A 17,526-nucleotide genomic window follows, 5' to 3' on the forward strand; every position below is an offset into this window, starting at 1 on the left:
TTTTAAGTGTGGAGGCACAGGGCAGACCAACAATGGTGCTTGGAGGTAGCAGGGAGGATCAAAATGCTTAGTATTTAATATTTAATAAGTTTAGAAAATTTATGTACAAACCACAGTTTTTAAGCTCATATGTGGCCCTGCCTCCAGATTTATTATGTAAAAAGTGGAGCTGCATCAGAATTTAAACCTAATCTTTTGATGGATAGCTGAAAAAAAAATTTATAAAATTATAATTTTACTTACATGGCAAAATAATTCACTGGTTACATGTGACATAAACATGTTTAAAATACCTAATACCTAAAGTCATGTGAAATAAAAACAAATCAGAATCATATACATGATATTATTGGATTTTAATTATTGATTTATTCATGTGTATGTTCCTTTAATGTTGCTCAGCAGCTTGGGCTATAAAACTGAAGTTAATCTGTAAAAATAATAAGTATCTAAAACTTTAAATTATATAGTGTTGGGCACAAAGTGCAATAATTGCATTCAAAATATGGAGTAATCTAAAGTAAAAGCCGAAAGTAGCATAACATTGAAATACTCAAAGTACAAGTACATTAAATCTGTTCAATTTAATTGACCATTTAATTAAATGGTTTGGGGGATTGTAAGATTAGCAGTGCTCCAATGGCTTTGGTAGAGGGAACTTCAGGATAAAACTGATTATAAAAAAAAGGGGGGGGAAATAGCACCAACAAAACTGATCAAGACCTTTTCATTAAAAAGAACACAAGATCATTGTAAAATACACACTAAAAGCAGATACAGTAAATACCAAATAAAGTCCAAGCTTCAGGGCTCAAAGATGTGAATGTATCACTTTATTTCAATGATTTTGTTACAGGATAAGGAAGACCGATCCAAGTTCTTGCTGTCAGTCACATGAAGTTTGTTCCTCTTAAGCAACTGCAACAGTTTCAACAGAAGCAAAACATTTATACAATGTTTAAATTCACTTGCAGTATATGTATTTTAAGATCACACGTGGATAAGAATAAATACTCAAGAACAAACAATTGATCAGTAAATTGAGTTGAGCATGTTACATTTTAAGCAGCGCGTTTTTCTTCTTTTTTTGTATTAACAAAGCGATGTCGGGGCAGTGTTCGTCTTACTGTCACACTGTAACACAGTAACTCCTTTCACTGGTCCACTGAGCACGCTCAAACACACACACGCACACACACATATATACGCGCACACAGATACAATCAACACACTTCTCACTCCCTCATCGTCACACAACATGCATATATGTATGTAAAGACTGCAGCTTTACATCTGTACAGACCCCCCCCCCCCCCCCCACACACACACACACACACCAGCTCAGTGACAGAGGAATCTGCTGTGTCAGTATCCTCTAAGTGTTCACACTCACAATGACTTTCTGTGTCTTTCTGTCCAGCTCCCGGTGAAAAGGATGGCAAAATACTGGAGTAAATGAGCCAGAGAGCAAGCCTGCCCTTCCTTCAGGAGTTTTCATGGGCCACACACTTTTCCCCTCAGTTTAGTGTTTATGTGTGTTACTTTTATACTAGAGATGGTAAGCTGTAATAAATGATTATAACTCGGAGTATGTATGACTTTGAATATATGTGAGAGTTCTCCACAGTGTAAAGGTCCATGTCTGGATCGGAGGAGAAAGTGGAGTCTTCAGGATCAGATGATCAGATGAGCCTGCAGCAAAGGCTGATTTGAAGGGCGACATCACAGGGGGGCATTGGGAGGAATCCGTTTAGGGAACGGGTCGTTCGGTGGTAGCTCCGTCGTTTGCTCCAGGAAGTTGACGGGCGAGTGCAGAGCGGGGGAGCAGCGTGAGTGTCTTTCAGGATGGCTCGTCGGTGAACCCGAAGGAATGGCCGTGCGCTTGTTTGACACGAGGTCAGGTCACTGGCAGTGATAAATGGGCTGGACGTACTCTGGAGGGAAGTAGCCCACGCGTCCATGGCAACGGCCCCTCCAGCGCACCGAATCAGAGCAGTCAATGAGTTCAATGACATCACCACGCAGGAAGCGTAGCTGGGACGGGTGGTGCGGGGTGAAGTCGAAGACAGCTTGGGCATGATGGGAACGCTGTGGGTCAGGAGGGAGAGAGGGAACAGGTGGGAGGGGAGGAGGAAAAGAAAAGAGAGTTAATCACACATTTTCATCACAACAGTAAGTTAATACCCAGTTAATAGCGTCAAAGAAAATACTAAAAGTAACCCACCCCTGTGTATTCTGAATTTTTTAAAGATTTTTTTGTATATTTTTCTTCAACCACACATTTGCCATTTACAGAAGCCTCTGTTAAAAAAACAGGTAGAAAATTACTGTCTTTGTTGTTGTTGTTGTTGTTTGTTTGGTTTTTTTTACATTTTTTATAGTGTGGACAAGTGAGCTACCAGAACTCTTTCTGTCAGTTTACACTTTAAAGTCCAAAGAGTCATAATGACAGTCTTCTTTCACTGATATAACAAACTCTTATGACTGAACTTCTTTTTCTTAAATTAAAATATCTCTGAGATTAAATGTGCAGTTAAACTTCTGTACAGTCACAGAAAGGGGAGTTTCACTGGCCTGCTTAAGTAGGCTGCATGTGGCCCATGATGTAAAATGAGTTTGACATCCCAGTATTAGAAAATGAGAGATGAGGCCTTTTCATCGCACAATATAAAGACACCACATGTCAAATGTCAATGAAGCTCTTTTTTACCATTTCAATCCAGAAACAAAGCACATGAATGCTACTTTTCTATTTTTAAAAGCTGGAAAGGAGGCAGTAAGCTTCTGTAATCCAACATCTCCCACATAAAATGAGTCATAACACACCGGTGCAATGTGTGTAGTATTCAGTGGGGTTACGCTGTAGCAGCATGGTGTTATTTGCATGTGACGGTCAAATATGTTACTCGTCAAATGAGGGGGTTGTAGAGTTATTAACGTGTTTATCTCGCTACGTTTAGATGGCTGCAGAAACCAAATCAACTTAATATCCTGCAAAAGACAGATGTTTCATGCTGATTTAATATCACAGCCAGTTTTGGGTTACTTTTGTTTTTTTATCAGTGACTCCCAAAAATATGCCTTTCTTTATGTTAAAGTAATATTTATACATACCAGTGCGTTTTCTGCTTATCATCAGGATATAAGATTATAGAAAGTAATTTTGCACTTTTTTCCAGTCACTCATTAAAAAAAATAGAGCACACAGTTTACAAGGGCTAGTTTGGAAATTTCTCCACTACACGCACTTAAAATGAATGTTGGTCAATAAGGTTCGCTGGTCTTATCTCCTAAAGGCTTTGAGAGGTATTATTTAATTCACCAGCCACAATCTAGACGATGAATTTTTAAAGTGAGCGCAGTTTCTTTGAAGCAGGAGGCCAAACAAAACAAGAAAAAGAATACGAGCTCCAAAGAGATTAAATAAGTCTTGGTCAATATGAAAAAGCAGTCTATGTATTCACACATTCATACAGAGCACGCACTTGGTGACAGCAGGAAGGAAAAACTCCCTTTTAACAGGAGAAACCTCCACCAGAAGAAGGCTAAGGGAGGGACAGCCATCTGCTACGACCGGCTGGTGTTGAGGGGTGAGAGATTAATAATAACTAATGATTACATGTACAGTAGTGTGTAAGCACCTAGAGAATGAAAAGAGTTGAATGAAGAAGAAACACTGTCCATCATGGGAAGTACCCATCAACCTAAGCCTATTGCAGTGTATCTAAGTGAGGACTCAGGGGTAGCTGAGCCAGCCCTGATTATGAGAGCTTTGTATCCTGAATCCAATCTGGGAGCTGAATTCTCTGCTCCCCATTCTACTTTTAAGTATCCTAGAAACTGTTAGTAAGCCTGCAGTCTGAGAGCAAAATTCTTTATTAGTGTGATACAGTACTATCAGGACCAGGGAAACAACTAGATCTGTCCAAGAGTAGCATATACTAATGGACAGATACTTATATAGCACCTTCCACTACAGCTACAACTACACTACAACAACTCTCATTCACCCAATCACACACACTACTTCTGGTACTTCAGTTTCCTCCCACAGTCCAAAGATATGCATGGGGTTAGGATAAATGGCTAAATTGGCCATATGCATGAATTTAATGTGACTTGTTGACTTGTTGTTTATCTCTCAGTGTTGTTCCTGTGTTAGACTGGAGTACAGTCCAAGGTGTACTCCCTCTCTTGTCCTATGACAGCTGGGATAGGACGGTGAACTGAAGGTGAAACTGATGAAAATGAATGGGTGGCTGGTTTTGTTTCGAGGGCTTCAAGGACTTGTGATACTGAGAAAGTGATGGAAGCTGTAAAGAAAACTATGCGTGTAGGGCATATTTTCAAGGGGAGAGCGAGTACAGACACACAGCGATGTTAGAAAGGACCTAACAGACAGAAAAACAAAGAACATGCTGCTTACTCCCACTCCAGACACACCACTAATCTGGCCCTGTTGGGTTTAAAGTTACCATTCTGACACATTCCACTTTCTTTACCCTTCGATTCTCAGACTGTCCTTACCTGACAGCAGGTTAATATCAATGAGGCAAGATATTTTAGATTGCTGTGACACTTTTATGGTGATGAACATCATGTGCTTTGCATAAAATTCTCATTATGCGCACCTTCGTGAAGCATGAAAATCACCTCGCGCCACTCTTCTCCTCAAAAGCCTTGTTTAGCGTTGGGTTTTATCCGATATTTAAATCGAGTAAATGGTCGATTTTAGTTTCTCTTGGTCATAAAAGAGAAACACAGAGGGATGGGTATGCAACGGAGAGGTGCTATCAGTCCAGAATGATGAGTGTAATAAACACACATGCCCACTAAAAATAACAACAACAAACAACGCTTATAATGCTTGTCGCTGTGATGTTTGATGGCAATCCAGGGCAAGGGGAGCTGCTTTAAATTCAGCCCTCAGATTCTGCTCTCTCTTCCTCAAGATGTTTTTCTTTGAGTTCACAAAAGTACTGTTTTTCTTCTCCCTCGATCGCCGGCCTCCTCTGATCGCTGCTGACTCGTGAAGTAAAAGCAGTTTAAGAGTGGCAGAACAAAAGTGGCTATTTTAAGGAGAGAGGCTTGAACTTAACTAACCCGGCTATCACTGGCGCTCCCACAGAAGAAGGTGGATGTGATGTGAACTGCGAGGGAGCGGGGAGGCTGCAATGAATACCAATATTGTTTTTTATATGTAGGTGCGTAGATATCTATGTTGCAATTCTGGGCTTTATTATTGTGGACTGCTTTATCTTAGAGTAAGGCCCAATAAAATGACATCCAAGTAGCGGTAGGCACACAAAACATGTACACAGTTACAAACAAGTACATGCACTAACTAGACAGCGGGATTAGGATCAAGAAACCCAGACAGAATCCATCAGGCCTGCAAATCTATAAAATCCTCACAGCCTTATGATTTATTGTTTCACTGATCTAGTCGAGACTTCTAGTTTGTGTGGGTTGCACAAGAAGAACCCTTTCATTCTTGTTCTCTCTTGTAAAGACAAATACAATCCATGTATCCTTGTGATTAGGGTTGACTCTACCGCCTAAGAGAGCACTGACAGTACAGCTTTTGCTAGTTCCCTTGTGCACAGAATGCAACGAAAATTCCTCCAATACTGCTTGTTTGCCCCTTTGCACAAGGTCCAAGTTTTCCAGGGTAAAAGGGAAGGCTTTGCAACACAAGGACATGAGGATATTAAGGGATGTGTTAGGAGAATTATTTCCTATTCTGCCATACTGAGATAAGAAGCTATCAAGAGCCATGTAATGAGCTGATGTGGAATTAGTTTGGGAAGACAAACCAAACAATAGGAGGGTCAACACACACACACACACACACACACATACATACAAAAAAAACACCATGGTGCAACATGATTCAAGGACTCACAAGTGCTCAACACACTCGGTTCACGTCTGTGAAACTGACCTATTTAGTCGAACACAAAAAGTAAGAGAAACACTGAACACAATCTTTTCATAACCTCGTCTTTCTTTATAATCTAAATGGTTAAAGGGGGGGATTGAACAGTTTTTTTCTTTGTATTCTTATTTCTTTTATGAAAGAAAAAGAAGTGATGCTGTGAAGAAGTGGATACTGAATACTGTTAATATTTCAGAGCTTTGAGCGTGCACATCAAGCTCACAAAGAAGAAAGAGCTGCTGAGCAAATACACAAGAAAGTGCCAGACTGTTTATTTGCCAGTTTGCCATATTGGTGTCTGGTTAACTGGTCTTTAGGGCAAATTTCTTTCATTTAGTATTTTCTTTGGGGTTTTTTTCTTCTCCAAAAACGGCACAGAGGATTTTGTAGCTCACACAATTCTGTCCACAGTGGCACCTCGGAGATGCTTAAGAGTTCTTCTCATGATCAAAACCCAAATAGAAACCCTAAATATGGTTTTGCCATAACCAGGTTAAGTCATTCATCAAACAATCTTTTCTCCAAGAGAAGTAGCGCGAGTTGTATGACCATGTGCAAACGCTGCCAGTGGAAGACGCTGGGTGTTGGAGCTTTGTTGATGCCCAAGGCCAAGACAAAACCCCGCAGACGCGAAGACCAGCTGACTGTGATTTTATATAGCTTGACGGTGAAAAAGCCAGATGGGTCCAAAGCTAATATCAATGTTTCATGTGTGCTTTTAATCTGCGCATCTACCTACTGGGAAACCAAGCCCACTGATGTGAATTGAAGATAACTGGATATGGATGGAGCCAGTGCAGAAATGATCGGCTGGTGTTTACATGATTGCATCTCTCTTTTTTTCCCCCACCTTTGATCCTCTCCCAGATTAAATTGTAAAGAAGTAGAAGGCTGTAGAAATACATTATGTTTATGGAGATTCAATGCTAAGGAAAGCTCTCAACAGACAGGCACAGAAAAGACACCTTAAAGCTCAAATTAAAACAGTAAACACATATGGAGACATAAAGAACTGACTAAGCTGCTGTGATCTCGTGTGGAAAGACAGAAAGGCTGCATAGCCATGTAAGGAAAGCACGGCACCTTCGGCTCTGGGGCATGATGTGATTCAGATTCAAAGTGACCTACAGGGCAACAACATCACAGCCAGTGTGCTAAACACAGAACGATACAAGGATACTGTATATGACCAGCAGCTGACACTTCACTGTAGTTATTTTCACTTATTTTTTCTCAAAACAAAGTCACACTGTTGCTGTATGTGGGCGAAACTCCACAGCAATGGATATAGAATTAATTTGTCACGTCCTAAAGGTACAGTGTGTAAAAGATGTCTAGATGTCTGTGGACTGCAGCCAACGGAAGTTTGTTTTCTTACTCTTCCTAATTCAAGTGCATAATCCTAGCTAAGGTGGCCACTATAGGATAAACAACTCTATTTATATCTTTCTATATTTATCTGTAGTGAGCATAGGCTGTCTGCTGTTTAAGTCAGCTGGTGTCTACGTCTGTTTACTCTGGAGGAGGCTGTAAAACATTTAGAAGAGAGTCTGATAAGTGAATGAAACTCACTTCTGTCTGATGACTGCAATACTGAGGTGAGTTGTTGATATCGTGAACTTTTCTGTGTTTACCCCAGCTAGCCTCTGCTGTTTTGGCTCACAGTAGAGCTCTTAGTCTCTATTAGTTGCTGTTAACCTCTGTTAGCTACTGTTAGCCTGTGTTAGCTGCTGTTGGCCAGTGTTAGTGATATCCTGAACGTTTCTGTGTTTGCCCCAGCTAGCCTACTGTTAGCCTGTGTTAGCTGCTGTTGGCCAGTGTTAGTGATATCCTGAACGTTTCTGTGTTTGCCCCAGCTAGCATCTGCTGTTTTGGCTCACAGTAGAGCTCTTAGTCTCTATTAGTTGCTGTTAACCTCTGTTAGCCTGTGTTAGCTGCTGTTGGCCAGTGTTAGTGATATCCTGAACGTTTCTGTGTTTGCCCCAGCTAGCATCTGCTGTTTTGGCTCACAGTAGAGCTCTTAGTCTCTATTAGTTGCTGTTAACCTCTGTTAGCTACTGTTAGCCTGTGTTAGCTGCTGTTGGCCAGTGTTAGTGATATCCTGAACGTTTCTGTGTTTGCCCCAGCTAGCCTCTGCTGTTTTGGCTCACAGTAGAGCTCTTAGTCTCTATTAGTTGCTGTTAACCTCTCTTAGCTACTGTTAGCCTGTGTTAGCTGCTGTTGGCCAGTGTTAGTGATATCCTGAACGTTTCTGTGTTTGCCCCAGCTAGCATCTGCTGTTTTGGCTCACAGTAGAGCTCTTAGTCTCTATTAGTTGCTGTTAACCTCTGTTAGCCTGTGTTAGCTGCTGTTGGCCAGTGTTAGTGATATCCTGAACGTTTCTGTGTTTGCCCCAGCTAGCATCTGCTGTTTTGGCTCACAGTAGAGCTCTTAGTCTCTATTAGTTGCTGTTAACCTCTGTTAGCCTGTGTTAGCTGCTGTTGGCCAGTGTTAGTGATATCCTGAACGTTTCTGTGTTTGCCCCAGCTAGCATCTGCTGTTTTGGCTTACAGTAGAGTCTCTTAGTCTCTATTAGTTGCTGTTAGCTTCTGTTAGCTTGTGTTAGCTGCTGTTAAAAGACACTTAATGAATGAACTTGCGATGTGAGTAATTAAATGTAATTAAACTTTGTAATTAATGTAGTTAAACTTTTATTAGAGGGTAAGTGTGATTTTTAGGACACACAAGCCTAGCTATATTACAATAATGGGAATAAATGAGCATGTAGAGCCCTGACTTCAGTTCAAGAGATGAGGTTTGATGTGAGGAGGAAGACAATGAAGTGGAAATGAGGGAGGAGAGCGAGCAGTGGTGAAGGAGGAGAAAAGCATAATGAGAAACAGATCATGAAAATATACATGTACAAATGTTCAATAGTCATATAAGTACAACATATTTTTCTATTACATACGTTAAAAAATAAGTGACTGCATTTTTAAGGTTAGCCATACATGTAAACAACCAACACATGCCACATTTTATATATATTATTATTATTATTATGATCACATGTTTCAGGAAGATAATTACATAACACTGTCCTAGTGGACCCTTAATAAGCTTGCTTCTGATGGGGCAACTTTCTGACCTGAGACTAATGATGCTGCGTAATATAAAGACAATCAGAATTTGGTTTTGTGCCTGGGACTCCTGTCACTGATGAATGGAACAGATATGATATAATATCATAGAACCAGGAAATTAAGCAGAACCAAATGAAAGAAAAAACAAAATAAAATAAAAAAGCAACAACAACATTATTTGGTAAAACAGAAACAGTCTTTTATGGTACTTGAGGACCATAAAAGCCATATGTAGTGATAATGTGCATTTTTGTGTTTTTCTTTTTTTATTCTACTGCACGTATGTGAGCAAATTTAAAATACACTTTAAGTAATATTGAAGGTCCTGCTAAATGCTGATAGCAGAGTGGAAGTGGCATGAAGATAAGAGCTGAAATAATCGATCATGAGTAAATGAATCTGCAGCGACTTTAATCATGTCCATAACTGTAAAATGAATTTCTTTTGGGTGTTGAACCATTAAATTAGAGCTTGTAGATGCATTTTCAAAATTATGGGAATTTTACATTTGCTTCTTTTGTTTTTAAAGAACAATTTTCTTAATTTCCTTAAATCGGCTCTGTGGCGTTGTGATTAACACATTTGCTTTACATACAAAAGATTGATGGTGGAAGGGTAAGAAGAGTTAGGGTTAGGATTAGCATAAAGTGCTTTTACACATCCTTAAATGTACAATATGTAGAAACTCCACTGATCATGAAAGTAATGCTGCTCTACTAATGCTTAGATAGACGCTGGGTGAACAGTGGCGGTTTCCATAAGCCCTATTATTTCTTAAGTTTAACCATATTCTTAAAAGTAACAGAAGAGTCACAGCTGACCTCTAATACCTGCATATTCATTGAGAATTCAGGGCAAATTGCCTGTGTCATCATAGTAAAATATGAGACAGAATAAATGGGGTGTAAAAAGCAATGAAATTAACAACCATAAACATCTTGTTAAAGCCTCCAGGCTGTTTTCTAGCAATAAGTGCCAATAAAAGAATACAAGAATGCAGCATCTGCCCTAGTTTTGTTTCTCCTGTGTTCGTATTCCACTTCAGCTTGAGTTTGTCAGAAGTCACTGCACACAAGTGGATCCAAAAGTGTGTTTTTGAATGAGCCGTTTGAGCAGATGGAGAGAGGACAGTCATCCTTTTTGTGCTATTTCTGCCCAAACAACAAAGCCAGAAGTCATAACATAACACCACCTCCTCTGTGGTGGTGTCGTTGGTGTAGCCTTAAGCTTCCTGTGCATGAGCATGAGAAATTCTCAGAAAACTGAAATATTCAGAAACAAAACCTGGTGGTGTTTTCATGTGCTATTCACTCGCATTAAAGAGAATTCAATTATCACAGTATTTAGGTCATACAGTTTATTAGTCTCCCGGGGGATGGCTGTAGCCATCTTCCGTTTAAGTACCACCATAACTGCCTAAAGCTAAATTCATCACTTCACACCTGCTCCAGCTGCATTTGCACAGAGAGACGAATGCACTGCGCATCATCCCGAGTGATTTGGAACACGCTCTGAACGGTTTTATGACCAGCCATGATGCAACTAATCAGGAGCTCAATTTGCAAAAAAAAGACTTTTTTTTTAGGATGAAAAAAAAAATCTGAAGGTTTCCTGTTCCACGAGACAAACTACAACAAATCTAGAAGCAGCTACACCAAAAGCACATCATCACAACGATCGAATGCATCATCTTCACGACTCAGATATGCTTACATTTTGTAAATTTTGGCTTTTTGTGTGCGCTTTTTTTGCCGTGTTAAATGGTTCATTCAGAAGGATTTTGGTTTACATAATTTTTCTACTGAATGCCCAGCTGCTTTCCTGTTGGGTGATGTCAGCTGCTCTTGCTAAATGTCTTTAATAAAATGTCCCACAATTAAAGTCTAACTTGTGGAAATCCACTTTTTAACCTTTTGTTAAACAATAAAGGTAGAAGTCAAAGTATTATTCTTTATCAGAGCAAATAGCCCTTACAGGTTACCCTAGCCTATTAAAACAATATTTCCTTGGAGCCTGCTGTCCAGGCAACTAAAGTCATGTTAACAAGTGCCACGATCAATAGGGGAGCTACCATTAGCATGTGGGACTGATAGGACACTCAGGTTTCTTCATATCAGAGTAAGCATGGCAGACACCTGGATGATTTTGAGGTAGTACTGGGCGAGTCCTCTCATCCACATCGGCTCCAAATTTGGAGGGGTGGCCATGCACATGAGCTCAGTTAACCTTCGTATAGCTAAGGCACTGAGTCTGAGTTAGCTTTTACACAGAAGTCAGTGCATTTTTAGTGTCAATCCTGTAAATTATAAGTGCAAAGGTGTATTTTATTCTTTAGTAAACAGACATTTCCTTTTTTTTAAAGTTGGTTTAAAATAATTTAGTGACGATTCTGGTGGTTTTACTTTGGGTTTTGTGGTGACATAAAGTATATTACTGCAGGCGTTCTTCTCCAGGCTGGATCAGTAAGGATGCTATTATTACTTCAAGCAGAACATAAAAGGAACGTGGAGAAAGGAGGGCGAGAACTACAATGTGCTGCTACCTTGCCTGAAATACACTCGTGCATGTGTGTCTGTTTATTCCCTGCCTCCCTTTAGTTGTAATAACAGCACTGACTCATTGGCCACTAACATCACTTCTTCTCTGATCATCTGCAAAACACCACAGAGCAGCAGTGACTGGCTATCTGCAGGCCACCACCTCGGATGTCAGCGCCTCTCTGCTTCTTTTTTGGCACTTCACAGAGCTGATTGTTAGGCGAAAGGTTTGATTTCAAAGGTGAACCGAACCGAGGCAGTGAAAGCAGTGGTCGCAAACAGATCCCATCTGCAAGGGTGCTTTGAAAACAGATGGCAGCATTAAGGATAAAGCTTGGATGTAATTCTAAGCTGCTCCAGAGTTGCTTTAGGATCATGTCTTCTTATTTGGGGTATTAAAAACATTATTAAGTCAATAAAGAAAACATGAGACAGCTCTATGGCAATCTTTGTCTGTGCATGTACTGTAAACACAGAGTACGAGGGAGCTCTTGCATTTTCTAACATAAAAACTGCAATTAAACCTTTATCACCACTATCATCTACAATCAAAAGAAAACATGCAGCGAGTGTCTGATAACTGAAAAATCCAACTTCTTGAGGTTAAACGATCCAAACTTCAACATCATCTGTAGGCCATTTGAAGCACTGATTCTTAACTGATACTCAGTTGAGCTGTGGGCTAAGTAACCACATATGATGAGATCCATTTCAATGAGTGATGTGAGCAAAATTTACCCTGTCACATTCTGTTAATCCTCGACTCCCAGCGAGCCCAAAATGAGAAAAGTGTAAAGTGCTCATGTAAATGACTTAAGATCAAGCCCATCTTGATTGTGACTCTTTTATTTTAAATATACAGGATCTGGAAATTACACTGCGCTGATATTACTCTTATGATGTTACGGCTCCCTAGCTGGAATAAGTAAGAAAGTCTGTGCTAAAAATCCAGCTGAGAAATTCATCCAGGGCACATTAAGCTTATGCCTTTGGCTTCTTCTGTGCTTCATATGATTGTAAAATACTGGACTCCATTCAGAAGTCTGAGTGAGTTACATGTTATGCATTTTGCAGGACTTTTTGTGTAACATAATTTTGCACAAATTAAGAAAAACAGCAAACCCTATTTATTTAAAATAACATATAGTACTGCGCAAAAGTCTCAAACTAGCCCTCTTTTCTTTATAGTTTATTAGGAAAATGACAAATAGGTGCAAGCATTTAATTAAAACATGCGACTTGCACGATAATACAACATAAAACACCAAATTCTGACATTGTCTTAAGCAGCTTAACAAGCAAATGAAAAGGATAAGATACAAGACTTTTGCACAGTACTGTAAATGACTTTTTGTTTGTGTAAAAGAAACTGGGGACTTTGTGATGTACAATAACAGCCACCTGCCAGCGTAGCAGGAGTAAACCATGAAGACAGGAGGCTGACTAAAAGAACGACTTAAGACAAAAACCACGAGATCCAGCAATGCCAGACATTCCTCGGTTTCATTTTGAGAATTATAATTTTTGTCAGTGTAGTAAATGAAACATGATCTCCATGTGACAGCTAACACTGGCAGATGACTGCACTAAATTGATCGTTCTGTTCCCCGATGAATCGAGGTCAAATCTCGGGGCTGAAACCACAGAAGTGAATATGATGTTATATGAAGTATTAGCTTGTGGTTTGTGTTACAGTGACACAAACATGCTGTCAGGTCGGGATTGCTGTGGATCAAATCCCTTCGGTGCAACTGGGTTCGCCTGCGGGTGCGGCACTGCCTGCCGCTCCCAGGAGTAGTTACTGTGCAATACGAGCTTGTCTACATAATGACAACAACAACAGCAGCTTTTCCCATGATGACGCCTTCTCAGGAACTAACTGTCATTTCTCGTACTAAAAATCAAATAAAGTACTACTAATGCTTGGGCTGTGCTTCTGGTTTACAGCTGTAGTATATTACTATCGTGTGCAGTCTTTTGGAGTCTACATATCACACTCTACATAGAGTGTGATCCACCTAAGACTGATCGGGTGATTGAATTATGGAGTAAAGTAATAATATGCCCAAATTTGATATGTAGCTACCTCATGACTAATGCGTAGAATTGCCTTTTAGAAAATCAGTTTCCTTTAACACTGCTGTGCTCAGTCCGTCTGGCACGCTGTCTAAGATGACTGATTTGATTTTGCTCCAAACTGGCGGCTGCTCTGTGATGTGTCATTACAAGCTGCACCTCTACGTCAAACGTCAAACTCCGCCGACGCAGTTGCAGCTCCAGAAATTCCACATATGGAGTTTTTCCCATAGTTATCAGCTACATTAGATTGACAGGTTATGCCTTCGAGTCAAATGAAAAATGAATACTCAGCTTGTTATGTTTGTCCAGGCGTACTGATTTGATAAGCACCGGATAATTTACTGTGTCTCGCCTGATAGTTAACATGATGTATGGGAGTACGGCGGAGGGAAGAGGAACGAGACAGAGACAGATGACAGCAAGAACAGATGTGTCTTAAATGGTTTGGTGAGGACACTCATAAGGATAATGGGATTAAAAAATGCATAGGGATTTTTTTTTTTTTTTTAAAGATGAGTATTTAGGTGATTTAGGTACATTTAATTTTTTTTAATTTAATATATTCCATTTGAAATAAATTATATTCAGGTTGCTTTTAAAAACTGTTTGTTTAAAGGGAGACTTTTGTGTACATTTTTACTTCTACTGTATATTTTTCTCCTAGGACTCCACTGGAACACATTTGCATTAGTCACAGTTTTAGCTCCTGCCTCTTTAAGGCCACCCCTCCCTTAAAGCACAGTTTAATCTGATTGGTAGCTCCTCACCTGGCTTTCACAAACAGAATCCAGTGCTAGCAAGCTAGACCTCCTTATCTCACCTGAAATGACCATAGAAGGAGACCTACAATGAGCAGATTGAGCTGAAAACTGATTGATTAGATCAGTTTAGAGGGTTTACTTTGTTACAGTACAAATACGAAAAAAAAAAAAAAAACAGGTTAAAGCTTCCCCACTTAAATGTTATTTTAGATTGCTTTAAGAAACCATGAAATCAAAAGAAACTCACCCTGGCGAAGTGCTCGGGGTCTCTCAGAAAGACCGTCCTCTCCTTGGCGATGCTGTTGCTATGGTAGAAGTCCACCAGCTCGTTCAGAGAGGAGAACGCCTCGTCCCACACGTAGTACTGACTACAGCGATCCTGCAGTACCTTGAAATGCTGAACATGATCCCCATAACTGCAAAGCAGGTAAACAAAGAGATGCAAACGATCATAAAACTGAGTATCTATGAGGATATGTGCTTCCTCGCAGTAGCATACCTTAACTAATGAGTTCCATTTTTTTGCCATTTTGTTAACTAACACTAAAAAAAAAAATACAAAATCGTGAGAAAATCCTTATTTTGTTCCTCTTGATGAATCTTAATTTTGCTCATTTCTTTCTCCCCTGGTCATCCACAACACCATCCTGCAGTGGCTCCATGCTCACAAACACTGAGAATCACTGCCATAGCCAGTTTCCCTTTATTGGATTAAACTTCATGGAAATGAAATCTATAAAACACACTGGGCAAAATTCCCAAATCTCATTAAAAGTTTGAATATTTACTATTGTTTATATGGGACAAATTGCATATATATATATTAGGGGTGCAACGATATTCGTATCGATATTGAACCGTTCGATACAGTGCTTTCGGTTCGGTACGCATATGTATCGAACAATACAACATTTGTAATTTATTTTATCAACTTTCCTTCTGACGATGCTGTCTGTGTTGAGCGCTCAGTGAATCTGCGTTCGACTACTCCGCCTAGGCTGCACTGTCGAGCGCAGATCCACTGAGCGCTCAACACAGACAGCATAATCAGAAGGAAGAGCGCAGGGCAAGCTAGCAAGACAGAAGTTAAGCTCTCCTTGCAACATTCAGATCTGGCGTTTGGAATTATTTTGGTTTTCATGTGACGTATGACCCTGAAGGTAAGCGAGTCATGGACTAAAGTAAAACAGTATGTTGGATGTGCCATGCAATGCTCAATTACATGGGTGGGAACTAGTGTGTTAGCGCAGTTAGCTCGTTAACGTGTTGGCCGTCTAGCCCCATGCACGGGGCGATCGGCGGTAGCTCGTTAACGGAGATTTGCCGTGTTGTGGCGTTAAGGTCATTTCAACGAGATCAACCTGAAAGCACTAGTGGGAACACAACGAATATGACTGCACATTTACGCCGACATCATCCTAGTGCAAAGACAAAAACAACAAGCATGCTACTAACTTTAGCCGAGTCATTTAGACAGCTGTTAGCACATGATTCTCCTTATGCTGCTGAGAATATAGCCCAGAAGAAGCGGATAGTATAGCTTTTATTTTGGAAAGAGACATTTCTCTGTAATAAACTCTCTTTTCCAAAGATGAGTGATTCCTCAATCAGATACAGGGCTTGCAATATCGCTAGCCCGACGTCCTGTAGCTAGCGATTTTTTCAGTCGGGCTACCAAAATCTATCTCTTCCCTGCCCGTCGGGCTATTGTAGGAAGGAAAAATATATGTCAATGCTTTTGCATTCTTTCAGAAATGTAGCTGGGTAATTATGTCATTGGCATTGGTGAGCCACTGTCAATATGTGACATATTGTAGTCGCGTTTGAATTTGCGCTTGTTTTTTTGCTTTCACTTTGCAATCGTGCGAACTGTGTATAGAGAGCGACAGCACTGATCTGTGAGTGATGATAATTTGTGCACCAATTCCTCTGACATCGTCTTATTAATCGTTAGCTTACTATGCAAACATGACAAGTGAAATCTCCCGCAGCAAGCTTAAACATGTGAGAGGTTGATCGCGCAGAGAATCGCTGAGCTTATGTGAGTGCGTGTGTAAAAGCAGCAGGATATATATTTTAGTTCTGCTGAGCCAAATAAGACAGGTCAGGGTGAAGAAGTGACAGCCAAAGAAAAGCTTACCACAAAACGGAGAAGTTATGACAAATCAGACTATAAGGCAAAAAGAAAGTGCAGCTTTATGGTTTCATGGACAAAATAATTTCTGTGGCTGCAATATGACGAGCTAAATAACCAGGGCTGCACATAAGTGGTCCGCAGGTGCGCATTCGCTGTCAAAATAAAAAACACGCACAAGGGTTAGGGTTAAATTTTAAAACTGTACTTTTGAGTTAAAATATATATTTATAATTTTAATAAATGACAAATTAAAAAGGCATGAACATTTTTTTGTATCGAAAAAATATCGAACCGTGACACCAAAGTATCGAACCGAACCGAACCATGAATTTTGTGTATCGTTGCACCCCTAATATATATATATATATATATATCTGCAACAACACGGGTCATTTACTCTCAGAAATAATTTGGAAACAAAACGGTGACTTGTTAACTGTGTTGACGGTGCTTGGGCTCAATTTAAGGTCTATTGTAGGAATCATGGCTGAATAATCCTGCTTTTTAATCATGTACTCTATTGTCAATCACAAGGTCTCTTTATTTTTCTTTTAGTTTATTTCTTTTTGTCTTACAGTACATCTGGACCAACTATTTCTTAATAGTCTTAATGTTTAGCCTGCAAAGCCTCCTCCCAGATGTCAGCTGCTGATTGGACAATGGATTTAGTGCATTTCAATTTGCCTCTAAAATCAGTGGAGTGACCTCTGCTTGGTATTATACGTATAAGCAAGAGAAACGCTTGAGATTACAAGTCTCTTCCGTAAGAGTGTCGTGTCCTCGCACAGGCAGAATTAACCTGGTGTGTTTTTCATTTTGAGCCGGAAGCTGTGCCCGAGTCCAAACCCAGGACCCTGGGTTGACTTAAAGCTGTTGAAATAATGTGAAAACAGACAAGCTGTTACAAAGAGAAACCCAAACTACTGTGGAAATATCTAACACAGTCAGTTTC

At 40.0% G+C, this 17,526-nt stretch overlaps 1 protein-coding gene across 1 annotated transcript in view; it reads right to left on the reverse strand.

The window, feature by feature from the left end:
* Window positions 1-803: 803 nt before the first annotated feature.
* grapa (GRB2 related adaptor protein a) overlaps window positions 804-17,526 on the reverse strand; it is a 36,528-nt gene continuing 19,805 nt past the window's right edge. Inside the window, exons 4-5 of the mRNA XM_040005949.1 lie at window positions 14,685-14,853; window positions 804-2,088 (exon numbers count right to left, since the gene is read on the reverse strand). Of these exons, the coding sequence (XP_039861883.1) occupies window positions 1,903-2,088; window positions 14,685-14,853 (355 nt within the window). The 3' untranslated portion in view covers window positions 804-1,902. The remainder of the gene's footprint in view (window positions 2,089-14,684; window positions 14,854-17,526) is intronic.

This window comes from Simochromis diagramma, unplaced genomic scaffold, assembly GCF_900408965.1.
Source record: "Simochromis diagramma unplaced genomic scaffold, fSimDia1.1 OVJJ01000510.1, whole genome shotgun sequence".
Taxonomy (NCBI): domain Eukaryota; kingdom Metazoa; phylum Chordata; class Actinopteri; order Cichliformes; family Cichlidae; genus Simochromis; species Simochromis diagramma.